Here is a 19,780-nt window from a genome sequence, read left to right on the forward strand (position 1 = left end):
AAGTGCTGAGTGGTTGATCCATTTTGGCCTTCTTAGGAGATCCCCAGCAACACCAATGCCATTCTTCAACCAATTCAATTCACTCCACCTGATATGAAGAAACAGCTGAAGACACTGGATACTGCGAAGGCTATGGGCCCTGACAATATTCCAGCAATAGTACTGCACACAGAAAGCAGGACAAATCCAACCTGACCAATTACCACCCCATCAGTCCACTTTCGATCATCAGTAAAGTGATGGAAGGGGTCATCAACAGTGTTATCAATGAACTTGCTTAGCCCAGTTTGGGTTCCGCCAGGGCCACTCAGCTTCTGACCTCATCACAGCCTTGATTCAAACATGGATAAAAGACCTGAACTTCAGAGGAGAGGTGAGAGTGAGTGCCCTTGACATAAAGGTCGCATTTGACCGAGTGTGGCATCAAAGAGCCCCAGTAAAACTGGAGTCAATGGAAATTAGGGGGAAAGCTCTCCGCTGGTTGGAGTCATACCTAGCACAAAGGAAGATGGTTGTGGTTGCTGAAGGGTCCAGGACATCACTGCAGGAGTTCCTCAGGGTAGTGTCTTCAGCCCAACCATCTTCAGCTGCTTCATCAATGACCTTCCTTCCATCAGAAGGTCAGAAGTGGGGGTGTTTGCTGATGATTGCACAATGTTCAACACCATTCGCAATGCTCCTCAGATACTGAAGCAGTCCATGTCCAAACGCAGCAAAGTCTGGACAATATCCAGACTTGGGCTGACAAGTGGCAAGTAACATTCGTACCACACAAGTGCCAGGCAATGGCCATCACCAACAAGGGAGAATCTAACCATTGCCCCATGACATTCAATGGCATTACCATCGCTAAATCGCCCACAAACATTCTGGGGGTTACCATTGACTAGAAACTGAACTGGACTAGCCACATAAATACTGTGGCTACAAAAAGTTAGTAACTCGCCTCCTAACTCCACAAAGCCTCTCCACCACCTACAAGGCACAAGTCAGGAGTGTGATGGAATATTCTCCACTTGCCTGAATGAGTGTCGTTCCAACAACACTCAAGAAGCTTAATGCCATCCAGGACAAAGCAGTCCACTTGATTGACACCCGTTCCACAAATTTTCACTCCCTCCACCACCGATACACAATGCCAGCAGTGTGCATCATCTACAAGGTGAACTGCAGAAACTCACCAAGGCTCCTTAGGCAGCACCTTCCAAACCCACAACCACGACCATCTAGATGGACAAGGGCAGGAGAAACATGGGACCACCATCACTTGGAAGTTCCCGTTCAAGCCCTTCACCATCCTGACTTGGAAATATATCACTGTTTCTTCACTATCGCTGGGTCAAAATCCTGGAACTCCCTCTCTAACAGGCTGAAGGTAATCAAACATTGAGTTGTAGGAGAGATGAAAATTGTTTGTGGAAGCAACATATTCAAGGACTGAAGAACATATAGATTTGGAGATGACAGTAACAATTTGCAAGGACAGAGATGTGGATAATTTTGAAGAGGGTGGGTGTTGATGATAGATTTGAAATGGAGGGGTTAGCACCCAAGAGGAAACTATTACAATGTCAGCAAGCATGGGACAAAGATGGGTAAGTTGGGAATGGGGGTCAAGAAAGCAGGAGGTGGGTTTCATTGATGAGATGAACTGAGAGCACAGGGAACATGGGAAGATAACTGGAGCAAAGGTGGTTCAGATCTCATGTTGCTAACAAGTTTGGTTTGCTGGGCAAGGGGAATCAGCAGAGGCAGCAGAATGGGCTCTATCTTGGTTACAATTATTATTTTGTCACTGTACATTGTATGTACCTCATCAACAGCAGGATTAATAGGAGGAACCTGCAGTTTCCTCACAGGATTAGTGTTAATTTAACATAAGTCATCTATGTAGAAGAGGGAAAAGGGATTATAATTCACTTTGAATGAAAATTTATAACTACATCTGGGAGAAAAGCCCAATTTATACCACACGCAAGGTTTAAAAGTCTTACCATGGACCTGCTGCAACTGTATTTCAGCGAATAGCTACTTTCCCAATCACACTCTGCATCCTTCCCCAGGCTCAATTATTTTTATCTATGAATTTAGCTTTCTCCTATTCTGTCCATTCTCATTATTGCCTCCTGCTATTCTTCCTATTTTCCTTTTACCCTACTAATATCCATTCCAATTTTATCTTAGTGATTTTTGATGGGCATAGGTACCAAATGATAAAATAAAGAACACGCATTTTTACAGCACTTTTCCTAACATCGGGGCATTCCAAACGGCTTAACAGCAAAAGAGGTACTTTTGAAGTGTAATCACTGCTGTGGTGTACTTGTGCACAGAAATTCTCACAAACAACAATGAGATAATGGCTAAATAATCGAATCTAATGTTAGTTAAGGGATAAATACTGGCCCAGAGAGAGAGTTCTCCAGCTTTTCTTCATATAGTGTAATGGGATCTTCCATAGCCACCTGAGAATGCAGTTAGGTTCTTGGTTTCGCATCTTATTGGAAAGATGGGTTAAAAATCTTGCATGTAATTGCTACAACTATCTTTCAGCTTGGTTTGATGTCTCATCTCAACAGCACTCGCTCAGTACAGCATTAAAATGCCTCAAGTTTCTGGAGCGGGATTAAACACATAACCTTCTAACAGTGCAGGCTACCACAGAGCCAGGTTAGTCATCAATGGTATATTATTAAAAATAAACCACTACTAAAGCTACCAGTATAATATGCTTTCAAACTTCCTGGTTACCAAATGGCTTATTTTCCATAATCCACAACTATCCAGTGTATGCACGCCATTTGCCAAAGTACAAGATAAAGGTACTCACCTTCTTGCAACTGCTGTAGCTGCCTCTTAAGAGATGTTAATTTTTCCTGGTACATCCTATGAACAAGATAAAAAAGATGGAATTTAGATAGAATGAAAGCCAAACTTACACACTGTACAAAAATACAGTACCTCAGCTTTTTCTAATTTAACACCTAATATTACTAGTTTATTACAGGGTATTTGGTAAGCACATTCCTTTACAAATCCCCGTGGCCAATGTTCAAACTTCAAAAGTATTTCAAAATAATTAATTTACCTATTCGTTCTTGATGTGAGTGTGATGCTGGCAAGGCTGGCATTTAATGGGCCATCCTGTTGAATGGATACAATGGAGTGGCTGGCAAGGCCACTTCAGAAGGTCACTTTTACTTCCAGATTTTGAAAATTGAATTAAAATTCCACTGTGGAATTTGAAATCACATTCTCTAGATTATTCCAAGACACTTGATTACTCGTACAGTAACAATCAGACTACTGTAGCTTTGTACACTCACAGAAGCATAACTGTAATGTTGCTCGATGAGTAATCCAGAGGCCTGGATTGTTGTTCTGAAGGTGTGAACTTAATTCCCACCACGATTGGAAGAAAGCATTGAGAAAGTAGGACAATCAAAGTTTATCACAAAGATTGACTTGCTGTGAAGATATTGGTAAATAACATTATGAGAGAGAGCAAAGGAGATATCGGCTTTTGTGACGCCAGATGGACTGTATCAGTTTAAAGTCATGCCATTTGGTATGAAAAATGTACCAGCAACATTTCAAAGACTGACAAGCAAAATAATTGCAGGACTGAGGAATTGTGCTGTTTATATTGACGGCCTGATAGCTTTCAGTCAAACGTGGGAGGAACATTCACAACATCTGGAAGAATGATTTAACCGACTGCAAGAGGCTAACTTAACGATGGATTTGGCTAAAAGTGAATTTGCAAAAACGCAAGTTACAGATCTAGGCCATGCCATTGGACATGGTAAGGTGGCTCCAAGATATGAGAAAATCAAAGCTATCGTGGATTTCCCGAGCCTATAACAAAATGAGAAGTTTTGAGGTTTCTAGGCATGAGTGGGTTTTACCGGAAATTTGTACCAAATTTTAGCAATGTGGTTGCTCTATTGACTGAACTATTGAAAAAAACAATAAGTTTCAATGGACACAGGAGTGTCAGATGGCATTTGACAGTTTAAAAACTGTACTATGACTGGTGCTGCACTGTTGCAAGATGAAGAAACTGGAATTGAGAAACCCATAGGGCATTTTTCATGAAAATTGAATGTACAACAGAGAAAATATTCAACAACTGAAAAGGAGTCTCTGGGTCTGGTGTTAGCGTTGCAATATTGAGGTTTATGTTGCAAACAATTCGTCAGAAACGATTGTTTATACAGACCACAGGCCTTTAAAATTTCTGGACAGATTCCGAGACTGAAGTGCAAAGCTGTTCAGTTGGAGTTTATTACTGCAACCATTTAAATTACAAATTATACACGTGGCTGGACGAGAAAATCTAATTGCAGATACACTGTTGAGAGTTTAAAGCTTAAAGGGAAATTGGACATTCAAAACCTGGACACTGGACTGAAATTACCTCTGTTAATATCAAGGATTTGTGTATATATTGTTATGTGCATCTGGTAATGTAATAGTTTGGGTATATAGATAAGTATAGTAGGTGGTGTAAGATGGGTTAAGAAAGTGAAGCCATCTTTTAAAATTATGACAGTTCATTTTCCCATAAGGATGGAAGTATGACAAAAGTATAATAATTTTCATAATATTTTTCTGGTTTATGAAGAAGTAGGTTTATGGGGGTAACTATACTTGTGTGATTTAATTACATCTGGAGTCAAGTAGACTGCAAGTTTGAAATCATCAGAAGAAGCTGGGTGCTTGACATGCTAATGAGTAAACATGGATGTTGGCTTAGCATGTAAAGTGTGAAGGGAATTTGCATTTTTAGATAAATAAAGGGAGTTGGATTTCAAAAGGATCTTAGTCTGTTTATAACTCGCCAGATAAGCAGGGCTAAGGAGTGTGGTTATGTTTCCTGACAATATATATTGCCAACATGAAAGTTTCTATATTATGAGGAAGATACAGTTTCAAAGACATTTGGAACCATAGAATTTACATGTTAAAAAGAGAGAAACATATATAAACGAGAGTGAAAGGCTATTTGTCAGAATGCCATGTAAGATCTAACAGGAGTGTGTAAAATAGCCTTAATGAAACCTCCAGCCATTTGTACATAACTCTGCTATGTAACAAAACTGAAGTTGGGGAAAAGCCATTTGGAATTCCATTGTCAAGTGGGTTTTGTGTTAACTTGCTGGTTCTCTTTTAAATCTAAAATCTATTTTGGAATGTTGCCTTAAAGGTAGTGTAACTGGGATCAGGTTAATTAAGAAATTTAGGAGTTATTATAGCAGTAATTGTAGTCTTACATGTATGCTAATAAATATTTTAATTTAATTTTTTAAATCTCAAAAGGTCTTGGTAAAATTATTACTTCTGAATTCAGTGCGCACATCTCGTAATAAATACAGATTGCAAAACCTTTGTGATAGCGTAACCAAATTTCCCTTGTGGATTTGGTCCATCTGGCACACATCATCTGCCACGTCATAACATTATGCCTCCCTCGACCGGTGAATCAGTACTCCTCCATATTGAACATCAACTGGAAGAGGCACTAAGGGCAGCAAGAGTGCAGTTTTGTTTTTTTTTCATGTTTATTCATGGATAGGCCAGCATTTATTGCCCATCTCTAACTGACCTTGAGAAGCTTCCTTCTTGAACCACTGCAGTCCATGTAGTGTAGGTACTCCCACAGTGGTTAGGGAGGGAGTTCCAAGATTTTGACCCAGCAACAGTGAAGGAACAGCGATATATTTCCAAGTCAGGATGGTGTGTGGCTTGCAGGGGAACTTCCAAGTGGTAGTGTTCCCATGTGTCTGCTGCCCGGTTATGGGTTTAGAAGGTGCTGTCTAAGCAGCCTTGGTGAGTTGCTAAAGTGCATCTTGTGGATGGTACACACTACTGCCACTGTGCATCGATGGAGGAGGGAGTGAATGTTTGTGGAAGGGGTGCCAATCAAGTGGGTTGCTTTGTCCTGAAAGGCGTCAAGTTTCTTGAGTGTTGTTGGAGCAGCACTCATCCAGGCAAGTGGAGAATATTCCATCACATTCCTGACTTGTGCCTTGGAAATGCTAGAGATGGTGGAGAAGCTCTGTGGAGTCAGGAGGCGAGTTACTCGCCACAGGATTCCTAGTCTCTGACCTGATCTTGTAGCCACAGAATTTATATGACTAGTCCAGCTCAGTTTCTCGTCAATGATAACTCCCAGGATGTTGATAGTGGGGGATTCAGCAACGATAATGCCATTGAAATTCATGGGGCATTGGTAAGATTCTCTTATGTTGGTCATTGCCTGGCACTTCCATGGTGTACATGTTTATTGCCACTTCTCAGCACAAGCCTGGATATTGTCCAGGTCTTGCTGCATGTGGACATGGACTGCTTCAGTAGTGGAGTCGTCGCAAATGGTGCTGAACATTGTGCAATCATCAGCAAGCATTCCCACTTCTGACCTTATGATGGAAGAAAGGTCATTGATGAAGCAGCTGAAGATGGTTGGGCCGAGGACACTACCCTGAGGAATTCCTGCACTGCTGACCTGGAACTGGGATGACTGACCTCCAACAGCAACAACCATCTTCCTTTCTTCTAGGTATGACTCCAACCAGCAGAGAGTTTTGCTCCTGATTCTCATGGACTCCAGTTTTGCTAGGATTCCTTGATGCTGCACTCGATCAAATGTTGCCTTGATGCCAAGAGCAGTCACTCTCGCCTCACCTCTGGAGTTTAGCTCTTTTATCCCTGTTTGAACCAAGGCTGTAATGAAGTCAGGAGCTGAGTGACCTTGGCGGAACCCAAACTGAGTGTTAGTGAGCAGGTTACTGTTAAGCAAATGCCACTTGATAGCACTGTTGATGACCCCCTTCCATAACTTTACTGATGATCGAGAGTAGACTGATGGGGGCGGTAATTGGCCGGGTTGGATTTGCCCTGCTTTTTGTGTACAGGACACACCTGGGCAATTTTGCACATTGCCGCGCAAATGCCAGTGTTTTAGCTGTACTGGAACAGCTTGGCTAGGGGCGCAGAAAGTTCTGAGCACAAGTTTTCAGTACTATTGTCGGAATATTCTCAAGGCCCATAGCCTTTGCACTATCCAGTGCCTTCAGCCATTTCTTGCTATCAAGTGGAATTAATCAAATTGGCTGAAGACTGGCATCTGTGGTGCTATGGAGCTCCGGAGGAGGCCAAGGTGGGCCATCCACTCAGCACTTCTGGCTGCAGATCGTTCCAAATGCTTCAGCCTTATCTTTTGCACTGATGTACTGGGCTCCCCCATCATTGAGGATGGGGACATTTGTGGAGCCTTCTCCTCCTCCAGTGGATTGTTCAATTATCCACCGCCATTCATGACTGGATGTGGCAGGAGCACAGAGCTTAGATAGGATGCGTTTGTTGTGGAATCACTTAGCCCTATCACTTGCTGCTTATACTGTTTGGCAATGCAAGTAGCCCTGTGTTGTAGCTTCACCATTTTGACACCTCATTTTTAGGTACCCATGGTGCTGCTCCTGGCATACCTTCTTGCACTCTTCAGTGCACCAGGGTTGATCCACTTGCTTGGTGGTAATCGTAGAGTGGCTGATATGCCAGGCCATGAAGTCACAAATTACGGTTGAGTACAACTCTGCTGCTGATGGCCCACAGTGCCTCATGGTTGCCCAGTCTTGATTTGCCAGATCTGTTCGAAATCTATCCCATTTAACACGGCGATAGTGCCACACAACACAATGGAGGGTACTCCACACAACTCAATGTGAAGACAGGACTTTGTCCACACAAGGACTGTGAGATGATCACTCCTACCGATAGTGTCATGGACAGATGCATCTGCGGTAGGCAGGTTGGTGAGGATGAGGTCTAGTATGTTTTTCCCTCTTGTCAGTTCCCTCACCAAGTGCCACAGACCCAGTTTACCAGCTATATCTTTAGGACTCCGCCAGCTCAGCCTGTAGTGTTGCTACCAAGCCAATCTTGGTGTTGGACGTTGAAGTCCCCCACCCAGAGTACATTCCGCACCCTTGCACCCACAGTTCCTTCAAGTGCTATTCAACATGGAGGAGTGCTGATAAATCAGCTGACAGGGGTGGGGGGGCTACATGGTAATCAGCAGGTTTCCTTTCCAGTGTTTGACCTGGTGCCATGAGATTTCATAGGCTCCAGAGTCGATATTGAGGACTCCCAGGGCAACTCCCTCCTGACTGTATACCTCTGTGCCCCCACCTCTGCTGGGTCTGTCCTGCTGGTGGGACAGGAAATACCTAGGGATGGTGATGGTGACACCTGGGACATTACCTGTAAGGTATAATTCCATGAGTATGATTATGTAATGTGGGTGGGGGGGCTTCAATGTCCAAAACCAAGAGTCGTTCAGTAACACCATTACTGACTGAGCTTGCAGACTGAAGGACACAGCTGCCGGAATGAGTCTGCAGTAGATGATGAGAGAAGCAACAGAAGGGAAAACCTACTTGACCTTGTCCTCACCAACCTATCCACCACTGATGCACATACCCATGACAAATCAGTAGGAGTGACCACCACAGAGCCCCTGTGGAGATGAAGTCCCATCATCATTATGAGGACACCCTCTTTTGTGATGTGTGGCATTACCACAGTGTTAAATGGGATAGATTCAGGTCAGATCCATAACAGAGGTGCTTTGAGCCATCAGAAGCAGCAGAATTGTACTCCACCAGAATCTGTAACTTCTTGGACCAACAAACCCTTCATTCCACTATTACATCCAGCCAAAAGACCAACCATGGTTCGATGAGGAGTATAGAAGAGAATGCCAAGAGCAGCACCAGCTAAGCCTGAAAATGAGGTACCACCTGGTGAAGCTACACAGGACTACTAACAAGCTAAATAGAAGCAGTACACCACAGACAGAGCTAATCAATCCTAAAACCTACGAATAGATCAAAATTCTGCAATCATGCCACATCCAGTTGTGAATGACAGCTGACAAAAAAACTAATGGGAGGAGGTGACTCAATTAACATTCTCAACCTGAATGATGGCAGAGTCCAGCATATGAGTGCAAAAGACAAGGCTGAAGCATATGCAATAAACTTCAACAAGAAGTGCCAAGTAGACAATCCAATTCAGCCTCCTCCTGAGGTCCTCAGCATCACAGGTGCCATTCTTCAGTCAATTTGACTCACTCCATGTGATATCAAGAAATGGCTGAGTGCATTGGACACAGCAAAAATCATGGGCTCCAACAGTAGTGCTGAAAGCATGTGCTCCAGAACCAGCCATGCCCCAAGTCAAACTGTTCCAGTACAGCTACAACACGATCACAGAATTCTAATGGCACAGAAGGAAGCCTTCCGCCCATTGTGTCTACACTGGCTCTCCAAATGAACATAATGACCTTGTGCCATTGCCCTGCCATTTCTCCTGTACCCTTGCATATTGTTTCTTTTCAAATGATCATCTAATGCCCTCTTGACTGCCTCGATTGAGTCTGCCTCCACTACACTTCCAGGCAGTGCATTCCAGACCCGAACCACACTAACATCTACTGAAAATTCTTTTTTTAATTAATTTACGGGATGCGGACTTTGCTGGCTAGGCCAGCATTTATTGCCCATCCCTAATTGCCCTTGAGAAGGTGGTGGTGAGGTGCCTTCTTGAACCGCTGCAGTCCACGTGGTGTTGGTACATCCACAGTGCGGTTAGGGAGGGGATTCCAGGACTTTGACCCAGTGACAGTGAAGGAATGCCGATATATTTCAAGTCAGGATAGTGAGTGGCTTAGAGGGTTCTTCATTTCCAGGTGGTGGCATTTCCAAGTATCTGCTGCCCAATTATGTCCTGTCCACAAAAAGCAGGACAAATTCACTCCAGCCAAATATCACCTCCATCAGTCTACTCTCAATCACCAGCAAAATAATGGAAGGTGTCATTGACAATGCAAGAAGCATTTACTCAACAATAACCTGATCACCATTGCTCAGTTTGGGTTCCACTAGGACCACTCGATTCTAGACCTCATTACAGCCTTGGTCCAAATATGTATAACAGAGATAAAGTCCAGAGGTGAGGTAAGATGACTTCCTTTGATATCAAGGCAGCATTTGACTGAGTGTGGCAAAGGGCCCTAGCAAAACTGAAATCAATGGGAATCAGGGAAAACTCTCCACCAATCATCTCAAACCAGCACATCACTGCAGGAGTTCTTTAGGGCAGTGTCCTAGACCCAGCCATCTCCAGCTATTCCATCAATGATCTTTACTCCATAAGATCGGAAGTGCGGATGGTCACTGATAATTGCACAGTGTTCACTACCATTCGTAACTTCTCAGATAAAGTAGTCTGTGCCTGCAGGTAGCAAGACATGACCAACATTCAGGCTTGGGCTGATAAGTGGCAAGAAACATTCGCACCACATAAGTCCTAAGCAATAACCATCTCTGACAAGAGAGAATCTCACCATCTCTCCTTGACATTCAACAGCACAACCATTGTTGAATCCCCCACCAAAACCCTGGGAGTTGCCATTGACCAGGCATACAACTGGATCAGCCAACTAAATATTGGGACTTCAAGGGCAGGTCATATGCTGTAAATTCTCCTCCTGCCTCCCAAAGTCTGTCCAGCATCTACAATGCACAACCTCAGGAGTGTGACGGAATACTCCTCGCTTTCCTGGTTTGAGTGCAGCACCAATTACGCTCAAGAAGCTCAACACATCCAGGGCATAGCAGCCTGCTTGATTGGCACCCAATTCGCCACCTTAAACATTCACTCCTTCAACCTCTGGCACAGTGGCAGTACCATCAACAAGATGCACTGCATCAATTCACCAAGCCTCCTTCAACAGCACCTTTCAAACTTCCGACCTCCACCATCTAGAAAGACAAGGGCAGCCAATACATGGGAACACCAACACCTGTAAGTTACCCTCCAAGCCCCACACCATCCTGACGTAGAAGTATATTGCCATTTTCTGGGTCAAAATCCTGGAACTCCCTCCCTAACAGCACTGTGGGTATACTTATACCACTTGGATGACAATGATTCAAGAAAGCTGCTCACAATCACCTTCTCAAGGGCAATTTTAGATAGGCAATAAATACTGGCCTTGCCTACCGCGGTCACATCCCATGAACAAATAAAAAAGTACCACAGCAGCAGCTTTGTTGGAATTGAAATGGCAAGGTCAAAAAAAACTCAGGAGGAGTAATTGGAAACAAAAGCAGAAGTCACCAACAGGCTCAATTTTAGGGATTTAGGAGAGTAAGTAGTTAGAGATTACATGAATGATTGGGCAATTATTGTGCAAAACTCTGAAATGGAGTGTATTACTTGGATGACTATCTTTTCATCAGTATGTGGTGATTGAACAGTATTTAGAGAATGAGGAAGCTCAGACCTACACTATAGAATGTAACCTGCATTATTCTAATCTGTAAATATTAATCAGGATCATTTTTGTTGATGGTTTGAAGAAATGCATGCAATTTGAAAGACGTTTTCCTGCATAGAAAAGATTACTGTGGTGAAAGGCTGTTAGAACTAATTATCAGAGAGACTTATAGCATGTAAGGTAGCCATCTGGCCCATCATGTCTAATTCATTTGACAGGGAATCATCCAGAATAATCCCACTTTCTAGCTCTTGATCTGTAGCCCTGTGGTTACAGTATCTCAGGTGCAAATCCGAATACCTTTTAAATGTTATGAGGCTTTCTGCCTCTACCACCATTTCATATCTCTACCACTCTCTGGGGGAAATGATTTCCCCTCTAATCCCTCTAAACCACCTGCCTCTTGCCCTAAAATCTATGCCCCCTAGTTATGGACCTTTCAACTAAGGAAAAACTTCCTGTGCACTCTATCTAGACCCTTCAGAATATTATACACTTCAATTAAGTCTACCCTCAAGCTCCTCTGGTCCAAAATAAAAAAAAATCCTAACCTACACAATCCTTCCTCAATTAAAATTCTCCAGTCCTGGCAACATCCTAATAAATCTCCTCCATATCTCTCGACTGCATTCACATCTTTCTTATACTGACCTGCACGCAGTACCCCAGGTGTGACCTAACCAGTGCTTTATATATTTCCAACATGTTGGCGAAGGAAGAAACCAGAGCCAGCCTTTACTGGAATATATTTATTCATAGGGTGAAACATTACAGGCATATATCTCCTGACTCCATTCTACTCAGTAATTGCCTCATTATATGTGCTCAAATAACCATCCAATCGGTGCCCTCCACCTGTATGTTCTTAGTGTTAATTGTATCAATTAAGGTTAAGAATCTGGAAGTTACTGCCTGAAAGGGCGTTTGAAGCAGAAACCCTCATAATATTTAAAAAGTACTTAGCTATGTACTTGAAGTGCTGTAACCTACAAGGCTAAGGACCAAATGCTGGGACATGAGATTAGGCTGGACATCTCTTTGTCGGCCAGCGTAAAAAAAGGGCCGAATGGCCTCCTTCTGTGCTGCAATTTTCTACAATCCTTATGATAATTAGTTCTAACAGCCTTTTAACACAGTGACCTTATCAATACAGAAACATCTTTCAAAATACATATACTTCAAACCATTGACAAAAATCCTGATTAATATCTACTGATCAGTATAATGCAGACTACATTCCAGAGTGTAGATACGGTCTTCCTCATTCTCTAAATACTGATCAAACCCCACATACCAATGAATAAGCAGTCGGCTAAATAAGAAACTCCATGCAAGAGTTTTATGTAGTAACTGCTAATGGGTCACATAGTCCCGAAACACTTACATCTCCCGAATCTGCAAAACAGGCTTTATTCTGTACATGCACTTCAGTTGTTTCACATTACACATGAGTGTTTTGTCGAGACCCCACCAATTCAATGGAACACAAACAAAAATTCCAAATTAAATAGGCTAAGGCGAAAAAGTCAATGATTAAAGCCAGCAATTGGTTACAAGAAATAGGGTTATTGGAGACAAAGATGGAAATGGCTTTACTGGGAACATTTTTTTTAAAAAGCTGACTGTTAATTATTTATTGCCTGACTGCCAGATAAACAGCTGTGCAAATTGAAGACAATTTACAATAATCAACAGCACTGTATTAAGGATTTTGCTTTTTACAATCTAAACCTAAAAAGAATGAAATTGTATCAAATATTGACATTTGTAAAACCAATATTGATCATGCTGGTTACAGCAAGTTAGAAAGAAAAAAATCTCAAAATCTGTCGAGCAAATTGCTCAAAATAGCTCCTAAGATATACAACTATTTACTACAAAAGGACTTTTTACACTGTGGTCTGTATTGCACAATCCAGAAAGTATCATTAGCTTTAACTATGACTTGACAACAAAGACAATTCAAATCTCCACTGTTTTAAAGCCCTTGATACCCTGCATTGTTCAGTCAAGACAGCAATGCTTCATTGAGGCATGCAAATTATTCAAAATGGCTCATGCAATGTAATTATTTGCTACAATAGGGATTTTTAATATAGCAATTTCTTACTCTGTGGACTGTATTGCACAAGGCAACTGCATCACATGGCAACAATACTCACTGCTCTTTCACCTCCAGGTAGTCTTCATCATCTTGCTTATTAGCAATATCTGTCTCACTTGCATCCTCTGTATCTGTCAAATATAAAGGAAACAGAATGCCATTAAATCACTTTGGAAAAAAATAGAAGAACCTTACACAGCACTAACACTTAGAATCATATAGAATAGTTACAACACAGGAGGCCATTTGGCTGTCCTGTCTGTGCTGGCTCTCTGAAGGGGCAATTCACCTACTGCCACTCCTTGCCCTCTCCCCGTCATCCTGCATATTCTTCCTTTTCAGGTAATAATCCAATTCCCTCTTGAATGCCTCGATTGAACCTGCCTCCATCACACTCTCAGACAGTGCATTTCCTCATGACACCATTGCTTCTTTTGCCAACCACCTTAAATCTGTGCCTTCTGGTTCTTGATCCTCCTAGCAACGGGAATAGCTTCTCCCTATCTACATTGTCCATACCCTCATGATTTTGATTGCCTCTATCAAATCTCCTTTCAACCTTCTTTTCTCCAAGTAAAACAGTCCCAACTTCTCCAATCTACCCAACTGAAGTTCCTCATCCTTGGAACAATTATTGTGAATCTTTTCTACACCCCCTCTAATGCCTTCCCATCCTTCCTAAAGTATGGTTTGCTGGATGCAATACTCCAGTTGAAGCCATGCAGTGTTTTATACAAGGTTAACATAGCTTCCTTGTTTTTGTACTCTATGCCCCTATTGATAAAGCTCAGGATGACATATGCTTTACTCACTGCTCTCTCAACCTGTCCTGCCACCTTCAATGATTTATGCACCATACACCCAAGTTCCACTGGTCCTGCACCCCCTTTAGAATTGTACCATTTATTTTATATTGTCTCTCCACATTCTTCCTATCAAACTTGGTTGACAAAAACCATAACAAAATAGAGTAGTGCAATTATTTTTTCCCCAAATGACTGCCTTCCCCTCCATTTCCAGTTTCTGGTAGGGAGTAGCAGTTAGAAACAAGAATTCAAGAGCCTGGAGTTTCCTCTATTTCTGTGCCCAGATACACACAAACACACACACAAAATCTGAATGCAAAGAAATTACGAAGTTTAAAAGATGACAGAATTTTGGGCCTAATGACTAACTATAATAAGTTTGAATCTCCTTGATGTTTTTTTCACATCCATCCATTAAAGCCTCTGTTCAAACTAATTTCTACCCTGAAAACCGCCTACATTCCCAACTCCTAAATGCAAGTATTCTCCAATTGCTTTTTGGGGGTCTCAAGCTCCATCTAGATTTTCAGACGCAGCAGGGAACAGTTATTTTCCCAGTCTTGTAGCTGCCCTTTTTTAAAAGAGATTTTTTAAACTTATCCTTGCTTAGGTCTGAACTGTATTATTCATTTCCTTGAACGCATTTTTATTGAAAAGTATATCACACTAAAAATTGAAAAGACTTGCATTTATATAGCGCCTTTCATGGCCACTGGACATCCCAAATTGCTTTACAACCAATAAAGTACTTTTGAAGTGTAGTCACTATTGTAATGTAGGAAACACACAGTTATCTTTTGCACTGCAAACTTTCATGGCAACATGATAACAAGACAATTTTTTTGTAATGTTGATTGAAGGATAAATATTGGCTACATCACAGGGGCTAACTCTTCTTCGAAATGGGGTCTTTAATATCCATCTGAAAGGGCAGTTGAGGCTTCAGTTTAAAGTCTCATCCAAAAGCTCAGCATTCCCTCAGTAATAAACTGGACTGTCAGCCTTGAGTTTTGTCCTCAAGTCCTGGAATGGGATATGAAACCACCTTGTGACTTAGTGAGCCTCACATACAAATCCTGTGCCTGATGTGCCTAAACTGTTATGAAATGAATTGAAACCTTTAATTTTAACTCAATGTCAACATACTGCAGGTATGTAGGTTCAGCAATTTCCCACAGTTCTGGTTGTTCATGCTGATTTATGCCCATTTTAAGTTTGGATGCATTCTATTGAGATTGGGGGTGGGGGGATACTTGGGTGCAACTTGAGATTGGCAAGAAGGTGCAGCTTCAGATGCAATTTCAGGTACAGCTTCTGGATTGCATCTTTAAGGAAAGGGTTAATGAGGCTATCCTGAGGTCTGCTAATGTTATATTACTATTGATTACTCCTTATACTGTAGTAAAAGTAATCTTTTGACTTCATCTGTTAAGTAGGAAAGTAGAAGCCACTTTAGAAACAGTGACCACTGTACTGTTGAACTAAGACTGACCTTATAGCACGAGCAGTTTAGTCAGTTTGGTAAACGTATTTAAAAGACATACCAGTGAAATTTAATTCATATATTTCAGGGAACTTTAATGAGTTAATAACAAATACAAGAAAAGCAGTTCTGCAAAGGAAAATCTCTTGAGTATGCATCACCTTTTGAATTTGGGTTTTTGTAGATATAAAAGACAATACTGTATTAGGAACTGTGCCGTGTTTACATCCATCAACTAAATCAGGAAGGTTCTGTTGTAAATGCAGTGAAACTGTATTAGTGGGCACTTACAAATTATGAACAATTGACAGCCTTGAATAACTTAAAGCACACGACAGGCAGGTCAACACGAGGTGGCAATGGATATGAAAAAAATGGCTTTTGTGGGATGGAGTTGAATGCTTGCACTGCTCCATCTCAAGGATAGAGCAGTTTCTTTGCTACTATGTATGCTGGGTAAAGTGTGCACCATTTAACAAAGCTGTTTCTTATGATCCACTGCCACCACAGCTGCATGCAATGACTTCATCAGCATCCCAAATCAAGGAAACTGCATGCCGACTGTAACCATTTTCTGCCCCAGCCCTGCAACCATGCACTACCTCAGGCAACTGCTCTCTCCCCACTCTGCCATTGTCTTTTTAACTGTTTTCTAATAGTAGATCTGCTTCTTTGAGGGGCTTTGGGGAGTAAAGGTGTATGGTTACCCAGGTGTCCCTGCTGCTCTCAATGATGGGCAGGCTTGAGTCAGTCTCCTTGCAGACTCACCAGTGGTTGAAGTATCTCTGACTTCCTTAAACTGACTTAACCCATAGTCATCAGCCGCTTTTGAAAACAGTCCATGATCCTTTGAAGGCAATTCTCAGAGTGTGACACAAGGGCACAGTCATCATCAAACAGCAATTCCCATGTCATCTTCCCTGATACATTAGTTGAAGATTTCAGTCTTGTCAGGTTGAAGAGATTGCTATCTGCTCTGAATTGGATGTATATTCCATCAAATGCCCCAGAATGCATGGCAGCAAAGAATATACTGAAGAGCAAAAGGGCCATGACACACTCTGCTTCACACCACTTGTTATGTCAAGAGAGGTTGTTTTTCTTGTGGGAGAGTCCAGGACAAAGGGCATAAACTCAAAGTAAGGGGTCGCCCATTTAAGACAGAGATCAGGAGGAATACTGAATCTGTGGAATTCTTCAGAGGGCTTTAGAGGCTGGGTCGTTAAGTATATTTAAGGCTGGGGCAGACAGATTTTTAAACAGTAAGGGAATCAAGGGCCGAATGGCATACTTATGCCCCTACGTCTTATGGTGTCAGTGTTTTTATCACATTCAAACACTCTGGCCCTCATTTCATCGTGAAACTGCTGTAACAGATTTACAACTCGCTCAGGGCAACCAAGTTGGGCTAAGACTTTTCACAAGGCCTCTCTGTTGGCTGTGTCAAAAGCTTTTGTCAGGTCAACAAATGCACACTAGAGTTCCACCTATTGTTTGCAACATTTCCCGTGTATTTGTCGAAGGGTGAAAATCATGTCACAAGTGCCTCCACCTTTCCTGAACCCACTTTGACTTTCTGGTAGCACACGTTCTGCTCTGTGGCTTGTCAGTCTGTTGAGTAAAACTTTCGCCAGAATTTTACCAGCTATCACAAGTTGCAAGAATCCTCTGTGGTTGTCACACACGGATTTTCATCCTCTTCCTTTAAACAAGTGAACAAGAATGGCATCCTTGAATTCCCGAGGAATGGTTTGTTGATCCATAACTTGTCATATAATTGAGAGAATCTGATGGCTAGATGGTGTCCCCTAGATTTGAAAATTTCTCCTGGGATCACATCTGAGCCTGGAGCTTTCCTTCAGGGTAGGGATCTGATGGTTTTGTCAACCTCCACAGCAGAGGGACTGCTGTCCTGGTTTTCACATTTTGGCAGTCTAGAAGCTTCTCTAAAAGCTATCGTATTTACATTGGGCGGGCAGTTAAGCACATTCCTAAAGTGCTCAGCCCGGCACTCTTTGATAACTGTCCTGTCCGGCAAAGAGAGATTCCCTGTCAGTGCTGAGAACAGGTGAGTAGCCGCATAAGGGAGGACTATACACAGTCCTAAGGGCTTTATGGAAATTCCTCATGTCGTGATCACAGTTTGGAGCTCTCTGACTTGTTTGACCCATCATGCTTCTTTCATCCCAAGTAGCATCTGTTGTAGGTTCCTGATTTCTTAGCAGCACATGTATCTTTATTTCCCAGCCATTCTGGATATCTGCATTTTTCTCCTATAGCAGTTCCTTAATTTGAACATTTTCATTGAGCCAATCTCGGTGCTTTCTTTTGTGTTCCCCGGACATCACTGGCAGCTTCCAGAGCTGTTGATCTGAAGGCTGATCATGACAATTCAACAACATCACTTGGAGGACAGCTGTTTCTGAAGTCTGAGCATGAATGATTCACAGCACTTTGCGGATGCCAGTTTCTGCACAGCTAGCTTTCTTGAGGGTCTATTGCATGTTGGTCTTCTTTTTGGCGCAATTTCCAACATACAGTTAACATTATGAATATAAGGATATCTCCAAAAAGTCCCAAATGAGGCCATAAACTTACAGGTTTCACTGTACTGTCTTTCAAGTGTTTAAGTAGCATGATACATATTGTGAGCTTAATAAATCTGGATTTTCTGATATTCAATGTTAAAAGAAGGGGAAGGGAAAAGAAAAAAGACTTGCATTTATATTGCGCCTTTCACAACCACCAGACGTCCCTGCATTTTACAGCCAATTAAGTCACTGTTGTAACATAGGTGCATGGACTGAATAGAAATAAGATTATTGATTTGAGAATTATGGCCTGGATTTTGCAGTTATAATAACAATGAAGCAGGCTGAGTTGGCTGTCATCAGTCTTCCAAAACTGACAGCAACTTTGCATGTAATTAAATATGAAAATCCAGAAATTTCTGCCAGTGATATTATGCTTCTTAATAAGACACACTGTCAAAGTACCCCCAGACTGCATCAATTAGAAAACACTGAAAAGAGCTTGCCCTTTTGTACATTAATATCACTGTCAAAAAGCCCCAAAAAATTCTCATCTTGTTCAAGAGGTATAACTGAGTTTTTAATGACGTACTATGTCAAGACTAATGCTGAACAACCTCTGTCGTCCTGGAAAACTAATTTTATATTTGTGCAACATTAGTCTTTTTCCATTCTGATAAAAACTTTTAAGTTTGGTATTTTTTTTTAAGTTTATGGTATTTCAGCATCCAATACATATGTTCCAAACATTTGTTTCATTCTCCACAATTTAATAAAAAGTAAAGGATAATCATTGCATCTTACTTCCTGGTTTGTTTTCTGTGAGAATACTTCAAAGTGATTGGCTGCTTACCCGCCTTGATAATATCACTTTGCTGGATACCTGGAGATCCCCTTGGCCTGATGCTAGATTCAAACTAGCAGCAGGAAAGGTGAAGCCCACACCAAATAGATTACTAGATCTATCGAGGCAGCTTTCTTCAAAGTAAGTGGTGAGCACAGTCACTTCGCCGCTGACCTCAAAAATCTAGGCCATCAAATGAAAATACCTTTTCACCAACAGTACCCAAGGAACAAACCCCCACCACCAACCCCCACCCCCCCACCCACCAAACTTTTAGCCAGGAAAAGCAAATCTAAATGCAAGTGCCTCCAATGAGCTCAAATAATCCAATGTTTAACCCTTTTAAAAAATTAAACAATTTGCTGTACACACATCTAAATTTGAGATGCTTTAAAAAAATCTATTCACTTGCATTCCATGAACTGAAAATTTAATTCATTAATTTAATTAATTCATTGTTATGACCCCAGCAGATGTTAACTGCTGAGCAAACCAAATCCCAGAGGGATACCCTTTTTTCGTATTCTGAAAACAAGAAGAAAGTGTATTGATCTCAGCAGCAAGAAATCCAGTAACACTTTTGGGATTTTAGAAGTTAAAAGTAAAAGTTTTATTAACAAAAAGAAAAGAAAACTTAGGCACACAAGATTACAGTTACACAGTTA

The 19,780-nt window shown here is 41.7% G+C and overlaps 1 protein-coding gene across 1 annotated transcript in view; it reads right to left on the minus strand.

Moving 5' to 3' along the window:
- Positions 1–19,780, minus strand: part of suds3 (SDS3 homolog, SIN3A corepressor complex component) — an 80,133-nt gene that overhangs the window by 52,274 nt on the left and 8,079 nt on the right. Inside the window, exons 2-3 of the mRNA XM_078554016.1 lie at positions 13,510–13,582; positions 2,831–2,886 (exon numbers count right to left, since the gene is read on the minus strand). Coding sequence (XP_078410142.1) covers positions 2,831–2,886; positions 13,510–13,582 — 129 coding nt within the window. The remainder of the gene's footprint in view (positions 1–2,830; positions 2,887–13,509; positions 13,583–19,780) is intronic.

The sequence above is a fragment of the Cetorhinus maximus genome, chromosome 12 (assembly GCF_964194155.1).
Source record: "Cetorhinus maximus chromosome 12, sCetMax3.hap1.1, whole genome shotgun sequence".
In the NCBI taxonomy this organism is placed as follows: Eukaryota; Metazoa; Chordata; class Chondrichthyes; order Lamniformes; family Cetorhinidae; genus Cetorhinus; species Cetorhinus maximus.